Below are 14,969 nucleotides of genomic sequence, written 5' to 3' on the forward strand. Positions count from 1 at the left end.
AGCATCATTAATTTTTCCCTCGATTATAGTTAATGGCCTTGTATAGATGCAAATTGTATTTTTCATAGTGGCCTTGTATAAGGGAATGAAGGGAGTATATAACATATATGCTACATAAAGTATAATGTTAGATTTGTATTTGAAAGAGGTTTTCCATTATATAATTTTTGTGATGTATGCTTTAGATCTTATTAGTTAAATTAATGACCAAACTTTGGCTCAAAATGAAAGGAGGTTTAATAAACCCGGATGAAGGAAGCAAGTCCTAAAACATGTGTCAGTTTAGCTCTATGACTTAATTTGAAACTGTAATTGTAGACCTAAAACTATTACAGGTGTGTTAGTCCTATAACTTTGAAACTGCAGTTTTGAGTCTCAAAACCATGTAAGTTCGTCGTTTCAGGTTCTAAGCTTGTATGGCCTTAGGAGCTTAGGTTTCACAAAACTCTACAAATTTACAAATGGATCAGAATGAAGCTTAGGTTTCCTAGCCTTCGATAGTGGGTTTTAAAAATACAAAGACTACAATGTACAGCCACTCGATGGACTAGTTAATTTAGTTTTCATAGATTTGGAATGCTGCTCACGAACAATGCTTAGAGCAACTCTAGCCGCCGATTTAGAAGGCTATACAGGAGTAAACTTTTGTTTTTATTCCTTTAACCCGCATATAGTCGATTACCAAAATCAAATAGTGGAGTAAAATTTTACTCCGCCGCCTGGTTGCTCTTATATTTAGTTGGCCGCCCACTGCTTGAGCAAAAACTCTGTTCCCTTTCATAATCTCACTCACCTCACTTCTGTGCTGCATCTACGCCAGGCGCCAGCATCATCCTTCTTGCCTCCGCTGACCACCACCCGCCACTGTCGATGCTTCGTAGGCCCCGTCGAGGTCCTCGCACACCCGGATTTGAGCCTCTCTTTCTTGCTGTCATCGACGCATAAATCGACCGATCTACGTCTATCGCCGCCGTCGTTGGGTTTAATGCATCCAGTTGTTTTGTCATGGATTGGCCAGTATCGAACCGCACAAACCTGGCAACGACTCTACACCACATGTAGGTATGGCCTCCTCCTCTAGCCGCTCAAATCTCACTCATGGGCGAACCACCGACAAAGACACGCATAGCCGTCGGTCGGGCTCAGCACTAGCCCAACTCGTCGGCTCCCAGTTGCCGGTCATCAAGTGCGATGACTGCCCGCGGCAGGTGGTGCACCGAGTTTTGACCACGCCAGAACATCCTGATGGGTGTTCTTCAAGTACAAAAAAGATGGAATGAGTGCTTGTTTATCAAGTCGTTCATCAGATTAGTCACAATTTGTGGCTCATTATTTGCTCAAAATTGTGTGTAGAATGGATTCAAGTTCTGGTATTGGGAAGAAGATTACATCGATCTATTGATAATGAGAAATTTGATAGATATCCGTCCACTCCTTGCTAAAGTAGCGACTAGAGATAAGACTAGAGGCACCACAATGTCGAATTGGTTGGAACTGGAAAAGAAAGAAGTGTGCAAACTTGAGAAGCCAATTGAGAGAATCATCAATGTTCAAGATGAAGACATAGAGAAAATATTAATCCAACTAGTGGGAGTAGTTATGAAAGTTAATTGTGGTTCTTGTTTTTTTGGTTCGGTTCTCTTAGCAAAGAATTGGTGAATTATGTACTACGATGTATTAAAATAACATTTAATGAAATAAAAAAACAATGAAATTTGTTTCGGTGCCCGAAAATGAAATGCATTTGACCAAAAAAATTACTCCACTAAATTTAGAGGATCGGTTAGATCCAGCCAAATTTACTTCCCTAAAAAAGGGAAATTTTTGTTTTTGCCACTCTAGATTTTGCCAATTTTCCTTATGCCACTCTAGATTTTGACATTTTACTTTTGCCATTCTTAGTTTTTGACAATTATCACAATTGCCATTTCCGTGGCAAAAGCAAAATGTTGAGAGTGGCAATTGTGATAATTGTCAAAAGCTAAGAGTGGCAAAAATGAAATAAAATTATTTTGCTTTTGCCACAGAATGGCAATTGTGATAATTGTCAAAATCTAAGAGTGGCAAAAGTGAAATGTTAAAATCTAGAGTGGCATAAGAAAAATTGGCAAAATCTAGAGTGGCAAAAACAAAATTTTCCCTAAAAAAAATTCACTAGAGCTTTATTCGGCCGGATACTTCTCTATTTTGTTGTGCTGTTAGCTTGCCCAACCCTCTGATCGTGGATAACCAAAAATGTACAAGCTAGCAAGCCGCTCCCTGGACTAGTTAATTTAGCCTTCACAGATCATGCTCAGTTTTGTTATCCTGAAACATAGTCATGCCACTCGAGTAAAGCTATACGGGCACAAATGCTGGTCAGGACAAAAAGAGGCCCGGCCAGGGACAGTTCCAGCCGCTGCTTTTCTTTCTCTGAACCAAAAGTCGTTGTCGACCCACACACGATTAGACGATACTGAGCTAATTTAAACGCTGCTTGTCAGGCCATCATCATATCACGCGATTCCTAGACCGAGCAACCGCTCGTGTTAACTAGTAGAGTAGTATTATTCTACAAAATGTGTGGCATGTTCACGTTCAAACGGGGATTAGCTAATTAATTCATACACACGCGAACCTCTGCCGCGAAAAGGGACGGCTCTCCGGCCCTCCGTCGCAAAGGAGATGTTCGTCGCCTGTCCTCCACAGGTTCTGGGCCGGTCAAAAACCGGGCGCAATGAGTGATTCCACGAACCGGGCATCAATTTCGAGCACTGAAAAATCATGGTACTGCAGTCGTAAAGAATTCGTGATACGACGACGGAGAGCCATCCGATCCTCGCATGATCGGCGGAGCACTTTGGGATCCATGCGATGCGAGTGGGCGGAGAAAGGAAGAGATGCCCAAGGGGAAAAGGATGGACCCGAAATGCCGGCGCCGCACGTACAGCCTCTCCCCTATAAAACACCTAGCCGGTCGATGCAGACGGAGCACCACCACCGCAGCAGCAACGAGCGATCAGCTCTCGCCGAGGCCTCTCGACCGGCCGTGCTTGCCTCCGGTGCTCCGCCCTGCTTGGTCCAGGAGTTCCCTGCAGAGAAAGGTACTGTAACTGTTTTAACTCGAAATGCACTCACCAGGGTGGAGCGAGGTAGCTACTAAGTTAGTTGCTGGCACTGCTGCGATCTTATCATATCTAGCTTTCATGCACGAGACGAGGTGGGCAGCTCTGTGGAAAGTTAGGCATTCTCTGTTTCACCATTGACTGGCTAAAAAAGCTACGGGTGGTGGGCTTAGGTATGATCGTTAGCCGGCTGTGAGCAATTAGCATGTGTCTGATGTGTCGACTGCTGTGCCGACGACGTAGGGCAAAAGGTGATGGTTGGCCCCTTCTCGGAAGACTACCCACCCTGTCATGTCCACCTCCACCATGCTTAGCAAATGCTGAGATTACTACATGCGTCAACTCTGTTTCCAAAGAGGGTCTGGATTTCCAGTCCGAGCACTAGCAGCAGCTTCCCGCGTCCTCGCCAGCCATCCCGGGCAGCGGCGGCCCCTCGGCGACAGGTCCAGGCCGGCTGCCGGCACCCACCATGCGCAGTGCGCAGGCTCCTCCTATAAATTGCACCGGTACCCCGGGCACCCAGAGGCAGGCCAGGCACCCACCACCACCTCGCGCTCTCTCGCTCGCCAGCAAACATTTACTACTCGGTCTCTGCAGATCACGCTGCACAAGATCGCATCTCTAGCGCGCAGAGTGCACTACACTTACTGTGGTCTGGCCTCCTCTTAATTAGTTCTCACCTGCACGCCTACTCGCTCTGTTGGCAGCAGTTAAGCTAGGCAGAGGTCGATCGAGATGGCGGACAAGGTCGTGGCCACCTACTACTACCCGCCGATGGAGGTGGCCGCCGCCGAGCTCGGCCACACCGCTGGGTCCAAGGTGGACGACGATGGCCGCAACAAGCGCACCGGTACGTAAAACCCCTGTCTCATCTGATGGAATACAATACTTGATTGTTGGTTTCTCACTCTGAAGTACCGATGCCGATGTGCGCAGGCACGATGTGGACGGCGAGCTCGCACATCATCACGGCGGTGATCGGGTCCGGGGTGCTGTCGCTGGGCTGGGCCATCGCGCAGCTCGGCTGGGTGGCCGGCCCCGCCGTCATGCTCCTCTTCTCGCTCGTCACCTACTTCACCTCCTCGCTGCTCGCCGACTGCTACCGCTCCGGCGATCAGAGCACCGGCAAGCGCAACTACACCTACATGGACGCCGTCAACGCCAACCTCAGCGGCGTCAAGGTGCAGATTTGCGGGGTGCTGCAGTATGCTAACATCGTTGGGGTGTCTATCGGCTACACCATCGCCGCCTCCATCAGTATGCTGGCCATCAAGAGGGCAAACTGCTTCCACGGCAACGGCCACGCAGACCCCTGCAAGGTCTCCAGCGTGCCCTACATGATCATCTTCGGCGTGGCCCAGGTCTTCTTCTCCCAGATCCCCGACTTCGACCAGATCTCCTGGCTCTCCATGCTCGCCGCCGCCATGTCCTTCACCTACTCCTCCATCGGCCTCGGCCTCGGCATCGTCCAAGTCATAGGTAGGTGACTCTTATACACATTGATAGATCGACGAAAGCACTCCCTAGATCCTGTTGAGCAATGTGTTAACCAATGATGTCTGCATGCATGCAGCAAACGGAGGCGTGAAGGGTAGCCTGACCGGCATCAGCATCGGCACGGTGACGCCGATGCAGAAGGTGTGGCGCAGCACGCAGGCGTTCGGGGACATTGCGTTCGCCTACTCCTACTCCCTCATACTCATCGAGATCCAGGACACCATCCGTGCGCCGCCGCCGTCGGAGTCCACGGTCATGAAGCGCGCCACCATGGTCAGTGTCGCGGTGACCACGGTTTTCTACATGCTCTGCGGCTGCATGGGCTACGCGGCTTTCGGCGACGCCGCGCCGGGGAACCTCCTCACGGGGTTTGGGTTCTACGAGCCATTCTGGCTCCTCGACGTGGCCAATGCCGCCATCGTCGTCCACCTCGTCGGCGCGTACCAGGTGTACTGCCAGCCCCTGTTTGCCTTCGTCGAGAAATGGGCGGCGAAGAGGTGGCCGGAGTCCACGTTCGTCACCGGCGAGGTCGAGGTCCCGCTCTTCAGGACGTACAAGGTGAACATGTTCCGGGCTACGTGGCGGACGGCGTTCGTGGTGGCGACGACGGTGGTGTCCATGATGCTGCCCTTCTTCAACGACGTGGTGGGGTTCCTGGGCGCGCTGGGGTTCTGGCCGCTCACCGTCTACTTTCCGGTGGAGATGTACGTGGTGCAGAAGAAGGTGCCCAAGTGGAGCACACAGTGGGTGTGCCTCCAGATGCTCAGCCTCGGATGCCTCGCCATCTCCCTTGCCGCCGCCGCGGGGTCCATCGCCGGCATCAAGTCCGACCTCAAGGTGTACCACCCATTCAAGACATAATTGACGTTGACGATCGTGCACGCACAAACAATACATCAAGGTGTAGGATTCAAGACAAAGAAGTTCTTGGCCTTCAAACAATTCAAAGAAGATACATCCTGGATGGAGTTGTACTACTTCATGAAGTCATGCATGAGATCCATTGAAAAAAAACTAAATGATGTTTCTTTATAGTAGTGATTTTTAAAATGTATGATAATATTAAGTGGTCTTTAAAAAAATTATACTTATTAGAGAGAAAATGATTTCCTTTCTTTTAACACAATGCATATGCAGATGGTCATACATATGCACATACATTCACACCTATGAACACATGCACATTCTACCCCTATGAGCACCTCCGAGGGACTGAGCCGGCACATCATCTTGAGATTGACGAAGTCGCCACAGATGCCTAGGACTTGAACCCTAATGGACTGAGGATACCACTATCCTTCTGACCATCCAACCACATGTTGGTTTGCGAGAAAAGGATTTCCTGATAGATACATTAACTTAGTGATGGAGATTGTAACCTCTAGAAAAGTAGTTGTAATGGTCAGGGCATCTCCAACGATGACCCCCCTAACCGGACACCGCATCCGTCAACGGACCGGCGGGGACCAGTCCGAGGACACTGGTACGTGAGCCGATCATCCAAAATTATCCCCTAAATGTCCGTTAGTATGGGCAATTTGAAATTCAAATCCGTCCGATCACAACACGCGCGACGGATCACATCAGCCCCGGTCACAACCAAAAAGGGGACACTATCCATAGTGTTTACATGCCTGATCACAAAAGAATATAAGTACGGTAGTCCGTGTGAAAAATTGTATTTTCTGCCCTGCTGGACCGACAATCCGAGACTCCACGCTGAATCTGTCATTACCTCCGCCTCGGCTACCTCCTCCGCCTCCAGCTCCTCCTTCTGGTGCTTCAACATCTTGAAATGGACGGCTTGCACGATCATCCTTCTGTCGTCATCTAAATCCTCCATCGTCATGGTCAACATCTTCCTGTCCTCTAAAGCGGTTGCAATCTCAACGTTCTTCTCTTCGAGCATGGCCTTCCTCTCTACGAGCTTGATCATTCTCGGTTGATGCCATCAGGATGTTAAACCACTCGACCTTTTTTCCTCCTTGATGTCGAAGCGCTTGAAGTATGCATCCTGCTTCACCAAGATGTCCTCGAACCTCTCTGTCAACTTGGCTGACGACCCTTCTCGCTTCGCCTTCTCCTCCTCACACTTCTATCCCCAGAATCTTGTTCTAACCTCCTTGGGTGGTTCTTTCGTTGGATCGGTTGGATCACCGGTTTATTCATCGGTTCCATGGGTGATGGTCTTGGCAATGAATGGATTCCACTTGGGTTGTTCGTTCAATTTCAACCAACAATGCATGACGATGAAGCTCTTCTTCTCCAACTTCGAAAACACATTGCATGCACTGGAAGGATTCAAAATAAAACGTTGTCAATGACTATAAATGACCAACACCATGATGCATATTTGGCCAACAATGTGCATATCCGGCCAAATGTTCTAGACAAGAATGCATATTTGGCCAAATGATGAACACACTTACTTGCTCAGAGATTTGCGCATCACTTGGCCAACATGTGATGAGTTTCCTCAAGTGGCCACAATACTTCGAGACGACCTCTTGGATGATGTACCATCAATGGTTGAGAGACTTTGCGCCACGGTTGCGGATGAGACCGTCGGAGTAGGGTTCGAAATGCTAGTGTTCATGGAACCAAGAGTGAATGTTGGCCCAAAATGATGAACCCTTTTGCTTTGTGCCATGGATCAGATCGATGCTAGTGGCCAACCATGCATCCACAAGAACTCGTCCTCCCACATGTTCAAGCTTTCTCCTCTACCCTTCTTCTTTGGATCGGCAGCAAATTCATCCAAATCATTGTCCTCCTCGTCGTCCTCCTGCTCCTGCTGTATGGTGGCCAAATCCTACTGCTATATGTTTGTGCCTAGCTAGGTGTACGTGCCGGACTGGGGATGTAGCTCGGCTGCGTGCCCGGCTGGGTGTACGTGTCGGTTTGGGTGTAGCCCGGCTGGGTGTATGAGCCGACATGGATGGGCTCTGAGTCATCGACCTGACCGTCCTCACAGGAACATCCTCCCCCAGCTCTAGTGTGGATCATGTCAAACAGCTCCCTATCCGCGTCGTCGTAACTTAGCTCGCCCGCGTTAGGCATACCAACGAACAGTGTGCGAGCACCCAACTGCTCCACTCTCTACATCTGTGTCCGGACAACCTGCGGCAATGCACACTCCGACAAAAGCAGCGGCACCACGTTGACGTCCACGTAGTAAGGCACTTGAAGCATGGCAGATGCCAGGGACTGCCTACTGAGTTGTGTGGTAGTGTAGAAGTATGGAGCCTTGTAATGCTCCGGCCAGGGAAGTGTCTACACGGTCGGTGACCGTAGCAGGACCTCGCGTCCCAGACTTTGCCCTGCACCGCTTCTGTCTCCTACACGTCCATTGCCACAAGCACCACCTTCGCCTCCGTCGGCCTTCTGCTACTTGACCGGTGTCGCCTTTCCCTTCACTTTGAGGTGGCAATTTCGATGTGCCTTATCTTCAAGGCGAACGTGATCGTCGAATCCTCCTCCATCGCCGTCTCTGACAGCTTCTCGTATGGGTCCATGCACCGACGGTAGCAAAAAGGGCAGGAATTGGGTGTAGAGCGACAACAGGGAAGAGGAGAGTGGTGGATTGTGCCGCGGAGAGAGTGCAACCAACTATAAAAGCGCAGGCTCTGACTTAGTTTTGAGTGGGTCTGGGGTGTCAGAGTCCTACATGGTTGGTGTCTGGACTCTCCCAGAGCCCCCTGATTTGGTTCTGGTTTGTGGGAAAACGGCGGTCCAAACTGCCCTTGACGTGGCTTGAGACCGCGTTGGTATTTCTTCAAAGAGGAAGGGATGATGCAGCACAATGCTACTTCTTGAGCTTGCGTTGGTTTTTCCCTTGGAGAGGAAAGGGTGGTGCAACAAAGTAGAGTAAGTATTTCCCCCACCTTTTGAGAACCAAGGTATCAATCCAGTAGGAGACAACATAACAAGACACAGAATACCTGCACAAACAAACACCAACTTGTACCCAACGCGACAAAGGGGTTGTCAATCCCTTCACGGTTATTTGCAAAGTGAGAACTGATATAGATGGATAAACAACAAAGTAATATTTTTGGTATTTTTGGTTTACGGAACGGAAAGTAAAAGATTGCAAAGAAAGTAAATCGGAAATTAAAATTGTAGACCAGAAACTTATATGATGGAAAATAGACCCGGGGCCCATAGGTTTCACTAGAGGCTTCTCTCAAGATAGAAAATATTGCGCTGGGTGAAGAAATTACTGCCGAGCAATTGATAGAAAGCGCAAAGTTATGACGCCATCTAAGGCAATGATCATGAATATATGCATCACGTCCATGTCAAGTAGACCGAAACGGTTCTGCATCTACTACTATTACTTCACACGTCGACCGAATCCTGCCTGCATCTAGAGTATTAAGTTCATAAGAACAGAGTAACGCATTAAGTAAGATGACATGATGTAGTGGAATTAACTCAAGCAATATGATGAAAACCCCATCTTGTTATCCTTGATGGCAATAATACAATACATGTCGGTTCTCCTTCTGTCACTAGGATTGAGCACCGCAAGATTGAACCCAAAGCTAAGCACTTCTCCCATTGCAAGAAAAACCAATCTAGTTGGCCAAACCAAATTGATAGTTCGGAAAGACTTGCAAAGATATCAAATCATGCACATAAGAATTCAGAGGAGATTCAAATAATATTCATAGATAAGCTGATCATAAATCCACAATTGATCGGATCTCGGCAAACACACCGCAAAAGAGTATTATATCGAATAGATCTCCAAGAACATCGAGGAGAACATGGTATTGAGAATCAAAGAGAGAGAAGCAGCCATCTAGCTAATAGCTATGGACACGTAGGTCTTTGATAAACTACTCACACTTCATCAGAGAGGCAATGGTGTTGATGTAGAAGCCCTCCGTGATCGAATCCCCCTCCGGCAGGACGCCGGAATAGGTCCCTACATGGGATCTCACGGGTATAGAAGGTTGCGGTGGTGGAAAAGTGGTTTCATGGCTCCCCTGAAAGTTTTTGGGGTATTTGAGAATATATAGGAGGAAGATCTAGGCCAGGGGGTCACCGAGGGGCCCACAAGGTCGGGGGCCGCACCCTACCCCCTGGGCGCGCCCCACCCTTTTGGCCGCCTCATGGCTCTTCTGACTTGCACTCTAAGTCTCTTGGGTGTCTTCTGGTCCAAGGAAAATCATCGCGAAAGTTTCATTCCGTTTGGACTCCGTTTGGTATTCCTTTTCTGCGAAAATCTAAAACAAGGAAAAAACTGGAACTGACACTGGGCTCTAGGTTAGTAGGTTAGTCCCAAAAATCATACAAAATAGCATATTAATGCATATAAAACATCCAAAATAGATAATATAATAGCATGGAACAATAAAAAATTATAGATACGTTGGAGACGTATCAGGCATCCCCAAGTTTAATTCCTGCTCGTCCTCGAGTAGGTAAATGATAAAAAACCGAATTTTTGATGTGGAATGCTACCTAACATATTTATCCATGTAATTCTCTTTATTGTGGCATGAATGTTCAGACCCGTAAGATTCAAAATAAAAGTTTAATATTGACATAAAAACAATAATACTTCAAGCATACTAACAAGATAATTATGTCTTCTCAAAATAACATGGCTAAAGAGAGCTTATCCCTACAAAATCATATAGTCTGGCTATGCTCCATTTTCATCACACAAAATATTCAAATCATGCACAACCCCGACGACAAGCCAAGTAATAGTTTTGTACTTTTGATGTTCTCAAACTTTTTCAACTTCCACGCAATACATGAGTGTGAGCCATGGACATAGCACTATAGGTGGAATAGACGGTGGTTGTGGAGAAGACAAAAAGAAGGAGATAGTCTCACACCAACTAGTTGTATTGATGTCGCTTGAAGTTACATCGGTATTTCCCCAAAGAGGAAGGGATGATGTAGCACAACGACGCTATGTATTTCCCTCAGATATGAAACCAAGGTTATCGAACCAGTAGGAGAACCAAGCAACACAACGTAAACAACACCTGCACATAAATAACAAATACTCGCAACCTGACGTGTAAAAGGGGTTGTCAATCCCTTTCGGGTAGCAGCGCCCCAAGATGGGAAAACAGATGCGAGAGAGTTGTAAATATTGATAGATCGAATACCAAATAAAATAAATTACAGCAAGGAATTTTTGTATTTTTGGTTTAGTAGATCTGAAAATAAAAGTAGATCACGAAGGCAAATAATGTGAAAAAGAGGCCCGAGGGCCGTAGGTTTCACTTGTAGCTTCTCTCGAGAAAAATAGCAAACGGTGGGTAAACAAATTAGTATTGAGCAATTGATAGAACCCACTACAAAGCATCTCTTCCCATTGCAAGATAAATAGATCAAGTTGGCCAAACAAAACCCAAATATCAGAGACGAAATACGAGGCTATAAGCAATCATGCATATAAGAGATCAAAGAAACTCAAATAACTTTCATGGATATAAAAAGATAGATCTGATCGTAAACTCAAAGTTCATCTGATCCCAACACACACACCGCAAAAAGAGTTAGATCATATGGATCTCCAAGAGACCATTGTATTGAGAATCAAAAGAGAGAGAGGAAACCATCTAGGTACTAACTACGGACCCGAAGGTCTACAAAGAACTACTCATGCATCATCGGAGAGGCTCCAATGGAAGTGGTGAACCCCTCCGTGATGGTGTCTAGATTGGATCTGGTGGTTCTGGACTCTGCGGTGGCTGGAATTGATTTTCGTCGACTCCCCTAGGGTTTCTGGAATATGGGGGTATTTATAGAGCAAAGAGGCGGCCCAGGGGAGGGGGGTACCCGAGGTGGGCACAACGCACCAGGGCGCGCCTGGGCAGGCACGCCCTGGTGGGTTGTGCTCTCCTCGGAGCACCCCTAGGCGCTGCCTTGACCCATTAGGTGTCTTTTGGTCCATAAAAATCTCCGTAAAGTTCCGTTGCATTTGGACTCCGTTTGTTATTGATTTCCTGCGATGTAAAAAATATGTAGAAAACATCAAGTGGCACTTGCACTATGTCAATAGGTTAGTACCCAAAAATGATATAAAATGATTATAAAACATCCAAGATTGATAATATAACAGCATGGAACAATAAAAAATTATAGATACGTTGGAGACGTATCATGTATATACGGGCTATGGAGATGCCCATTAATAGATATCAATGTGAGTGAGTAGGGATTGCCATGCAATGGATGCACTAGAGCTATAAGTTTATGAAAGCTCAAAAAGAAAACTAAGTGGGTGTGCATCCAACTTGCTTGCTCACGAAGACCTACGGCAATTTGAGGAAGCCCATCATTGGAATATACAAGCCAAGTTCTATAATGAAAATCCCCACTAGTATATGAAAGTGATATCATAGGAGACTCTCTATCATGAAGATCATGGTGCTACTTTGAAGCAGAAGTGTGGTAAAAGGATAGTAGCATTTCCCTTTCTCTCTTTTGTCTCATTTTTCTATTTGGGCCTTCTCTCATTTTTTTGGCCTCTTTTTTCGTTCAAAGTCTCATCCCGACTTGTGGGGGAATCATAGTCTCCATCATACTTTCCTCACATGGGACAATGCTCTAATAATGAAGATCATCACACTTTTATTTACTTACAACTCAAGAATTACAACTCGATACTTAGAACTAAATATTACTCTATGTGAATGCCTCTGGCGTTGTACGGGGATGTGCAATGAATCAAGAGTGACATGTATGAAAGAATTATGAATGGTGGCTTTGCTACAAATACAATGTCAACCACATGATCATGGAAAGCAATATGACAATGATGGAGCATGTCATAACAAACAGAATGGTGGAAAGTTGCATGGCAATATATCTCGGAATGGCTATGGAAATGCCATAATAGGTAGGTATGGTGGCTGTTTTGAGGAAGGTATATGGTGGATTTATGATACCGGCAAAAGTTGCACGATACAAGACAATACCTTAATTAATTAGCTGCGCGGCGACCTCCACCCACCAGACAGAGAAGCGCGATGTGGCGGCACGCCGAGACAACAGGGTCGAGGAGCAAAGCTTAGTGCGACTGCCGCCTGAAGTTCGACCTCCACTATCCCGCGCGCCATCGACCGCGATGGATGTGCTCGAATCACGCCGCCGCCGACCTCGATTGTTGAGCTCCTCCTATCTCTCGCCGCAGAACGAGGATTGACCTCCTATGACGCCGCCACCGCCCACCGACCCAGGATTGACCTCTTCTCCGGTAGCCACTGCCTAGGCCGCCGCCATCTCTATATGCAGAGCGGCTGTTTTTTGACGGATATCCATGGAGCGGCTGTTTACACGGTATCTCACCGTAACTCAATTATATGGACATGGTAGTACATCACATACGGTTATGTAACGACAACTGTGTCTAACCTACGTTGTCTTCTCACATGGTTTGGTGCGGAAATCGTGTGTGACGTTGTAATACCTAACACAAATGACATGTACAAACAGTGTGCCATATACAACATATATATATATAGTGCCATTAGTAGTTATCGACTGTTAGCTTATCTCCATAGTTTCCCCATTTCACCCAAGTCCCTACATAGCCTCCAAATTCCCTCGCGTGGCGCTGACATTGGGGGAATGCGGACGAGTGGTGCTGATGGTTTTGGTGCGGATGCTCCTGCTCGTATCGCCGCCATGATGGCGGTCACCGCCGAGCACTTGCCTAAGGTCATCAGAAGGCAGGTGTACTATGGATCCGAATCGTCCTGTTAGGTTCCAATCTATCCCAATCGTTTTTACCATGTCCAAAGTATGGCTCCTTGCTGAATCCGTCCTGAATGACCCCCCTAGGAAAGCGATCTGTCACCGGATCCGGAGCTTGACTCAAGACTCCCGCAACACAAGTTCGACTCCGAGTTTTGCGCCACCGAGAAGTACCAAAAGTTGAGTTGTGTGCACGGGCACACTCCCGCTCGACGTGTATGCACTGAGGGATTCGACATTGGCAGGCGGTTTCTTGGTTGCCCCTTAGAGGTTAGTGCTAATTAAGTTCATCATTTTACTTCAATTAATTCCCCCGCTCATCCAGAATACTATTTAACATTGGCAGGGACATGAAGCTTGTGCCTTTGTTAACTGGCTGGATGAAGAATGGCATGGCAGGGCTCGGAGTGTTATCACCAAGCTCGCAGAAGATAACGTAAAGCTGAAGAAGAAACTGGCTGATCTGGAATGTACAATCAGTACGATGAAGCAAGAAAGAATCAATCACAGGCAGCAGATGAAAGCAAGAGACAAGAAGGAACTAGCATGTGTAGTTGTGGTTGTCGCATTAGCCATGTTCTATGCGCTGTTTGCAATGATGATTAGGGGTTTTGTTTGACAGTATTGCTAAAGCACATCTAGATGTGCTCTAAGTAATGCACATCTAGGTCCTATATATGCCATTGATGTTATGCGAGGATTCATGCAGATATTTTTCTTTGTCTTTTTTCTTTTCCTTTCTAGTTTGATTATTACTGGCTTTATCAATAAGAAGAGCTCAATGTATTGCTTGCCAACTGTCCTACTCTATTCGTACCAGTACCGGTGCATAATCCCAAAACTCGTTCCTTGTTCTTGTCCTGAAAAAGGAAACCAGCCAAATAGCCAATAGGAGTCCTGCGCAACCCTAGGAATTTCGAGCGACTGGGTACAAATAATTACGGTTGATTATATCAGCGGTTAGATAATACGTCAACCCCCGCTTCAATTGAAAGTTCCTCTTCTCTGCATACCCCGCTTAAGTGTCCGCCATCTTCATCGTCCCCGGCAGGCCGCGCTACACACTAGCACACACTCTGCAGCCATGTCAAGCGATAGTGAGGACGACAGTTCGGCCAGCAGTCTGGCGCCCGATGATAGGTCAACATCGGAATCATCCCGCTCGTCTTCCATGAGTCCGGTGTTGAGCCCAGACCTCTATTATATCCGGTTCATGGAAGGGACGCCGCCTCCGGAGTTATCATACGACAACCAGACGGACGAGGAGCCGTCAAAGGACGAAGAAGAGGACGACGATGATGATGAGGAGGAATGGTCGAACGAGGAGGAGGAGGACGATGACAGCAACGACGATGACGATGACGACGACGGCGATGAAAAGCCAATGGTCAGCGGCAAGAAGCGTCCTCGCCAAGACGATGTCGCGGGGCCATCCAACAAGAACAACAAGAAGAAGAAGGACTAAATTAAGCAGACTGTATATATCTCTGTTTATCCTGTCAATCTCATCGCAGACGATTAGTAACATGTATTCGACAGAGATCCTCTACATTATCGCCAACAGGTTGGTTTGTTGAACTGTGTGCCCTGACGAGCACACAATTCACAAAAAGACCGCATGGCTGTCTATAATGATCG

General features: G+C 47.2%; 1 protein-coding gene across 2 annotated transcripts; it reads left to right on the forward strand.

The window, feature by feature from the left end:
- The first annotated feature begins 2,951 nt into the window (after positions 1-2,951).
- Positions 2,952-5,635, forward strand: LOC125545641 (amino acid permease 3). 2 transcript variants are annotated; one of them, XM_048709656.2, is made up of 4 exons: positions 2,952-3,083; positions 3,815-3,954; positions 4,041-4,583; positions 4,678-5,635. In XM_048709656.2, the coding sequence occupies exons 2-4, from the start codon at positions 3,840-3,842 to the stop codon at positions 5,460-5,462; spliced, it is 1,443 nt and encodes a 480-aa protein (XP_048565613.1). In that variant the 5' UTR covers positions 2,952-3,083; positions 3,815-3,839; the 3' UTR covers positions 5,463-5,635. The 2 variants fall into 2 exon arrangements, with proteins under 2 accessions (XP_048565613.1, XP_048565615.1); XM_048709658.2 differs by having other exon boundaries at positions 2,971-3,083; positions 3,812-3,954.
- The last annotated feature ends 9,334 nt before the right edge of the window (positions 5,636-14,969 follow it).

Source organism: Triticum urartu, chromosome 3A, assembly GCF_056163025.1.
Source record: "Triticum urartu cultivar PI428250 chromosome 3A, HENAU_Tu73, whole genome shotgun sequence".
Taxonomy (NCBI): domain Eukaryota; kingdom Viridiplantae; phylum Streptophyta; class Magnoliopsida; order Poales; family Poaceae; genus Triticum; species Triticum urartu.

Excerpts from the sequence above, each read along its gene's own strand:
- LOC125545641 (XM_048709656.2), top strand. The coding sequence starts at position 3,840 with ATGGCGGACAAGGTCGTGGCCACCTACTACTACCCGCCGATGGAGGTG. Across the intron at positions 3,955-4,040 it reads TGGCCGCAACAAGCGCACCG|GCACGATGTGGACGGCGAGC; the intron begins GTACGTAAAACC and ends CGATGTGCGCAG. Across the intron at positions 4,584-4,677 it reads CGGCATCGTCCAAGTCATAG|CAAACGGAGGCGTGAAGGGT; the intron begins GTAGGTGACTCT and ends GCATGCATGCAG.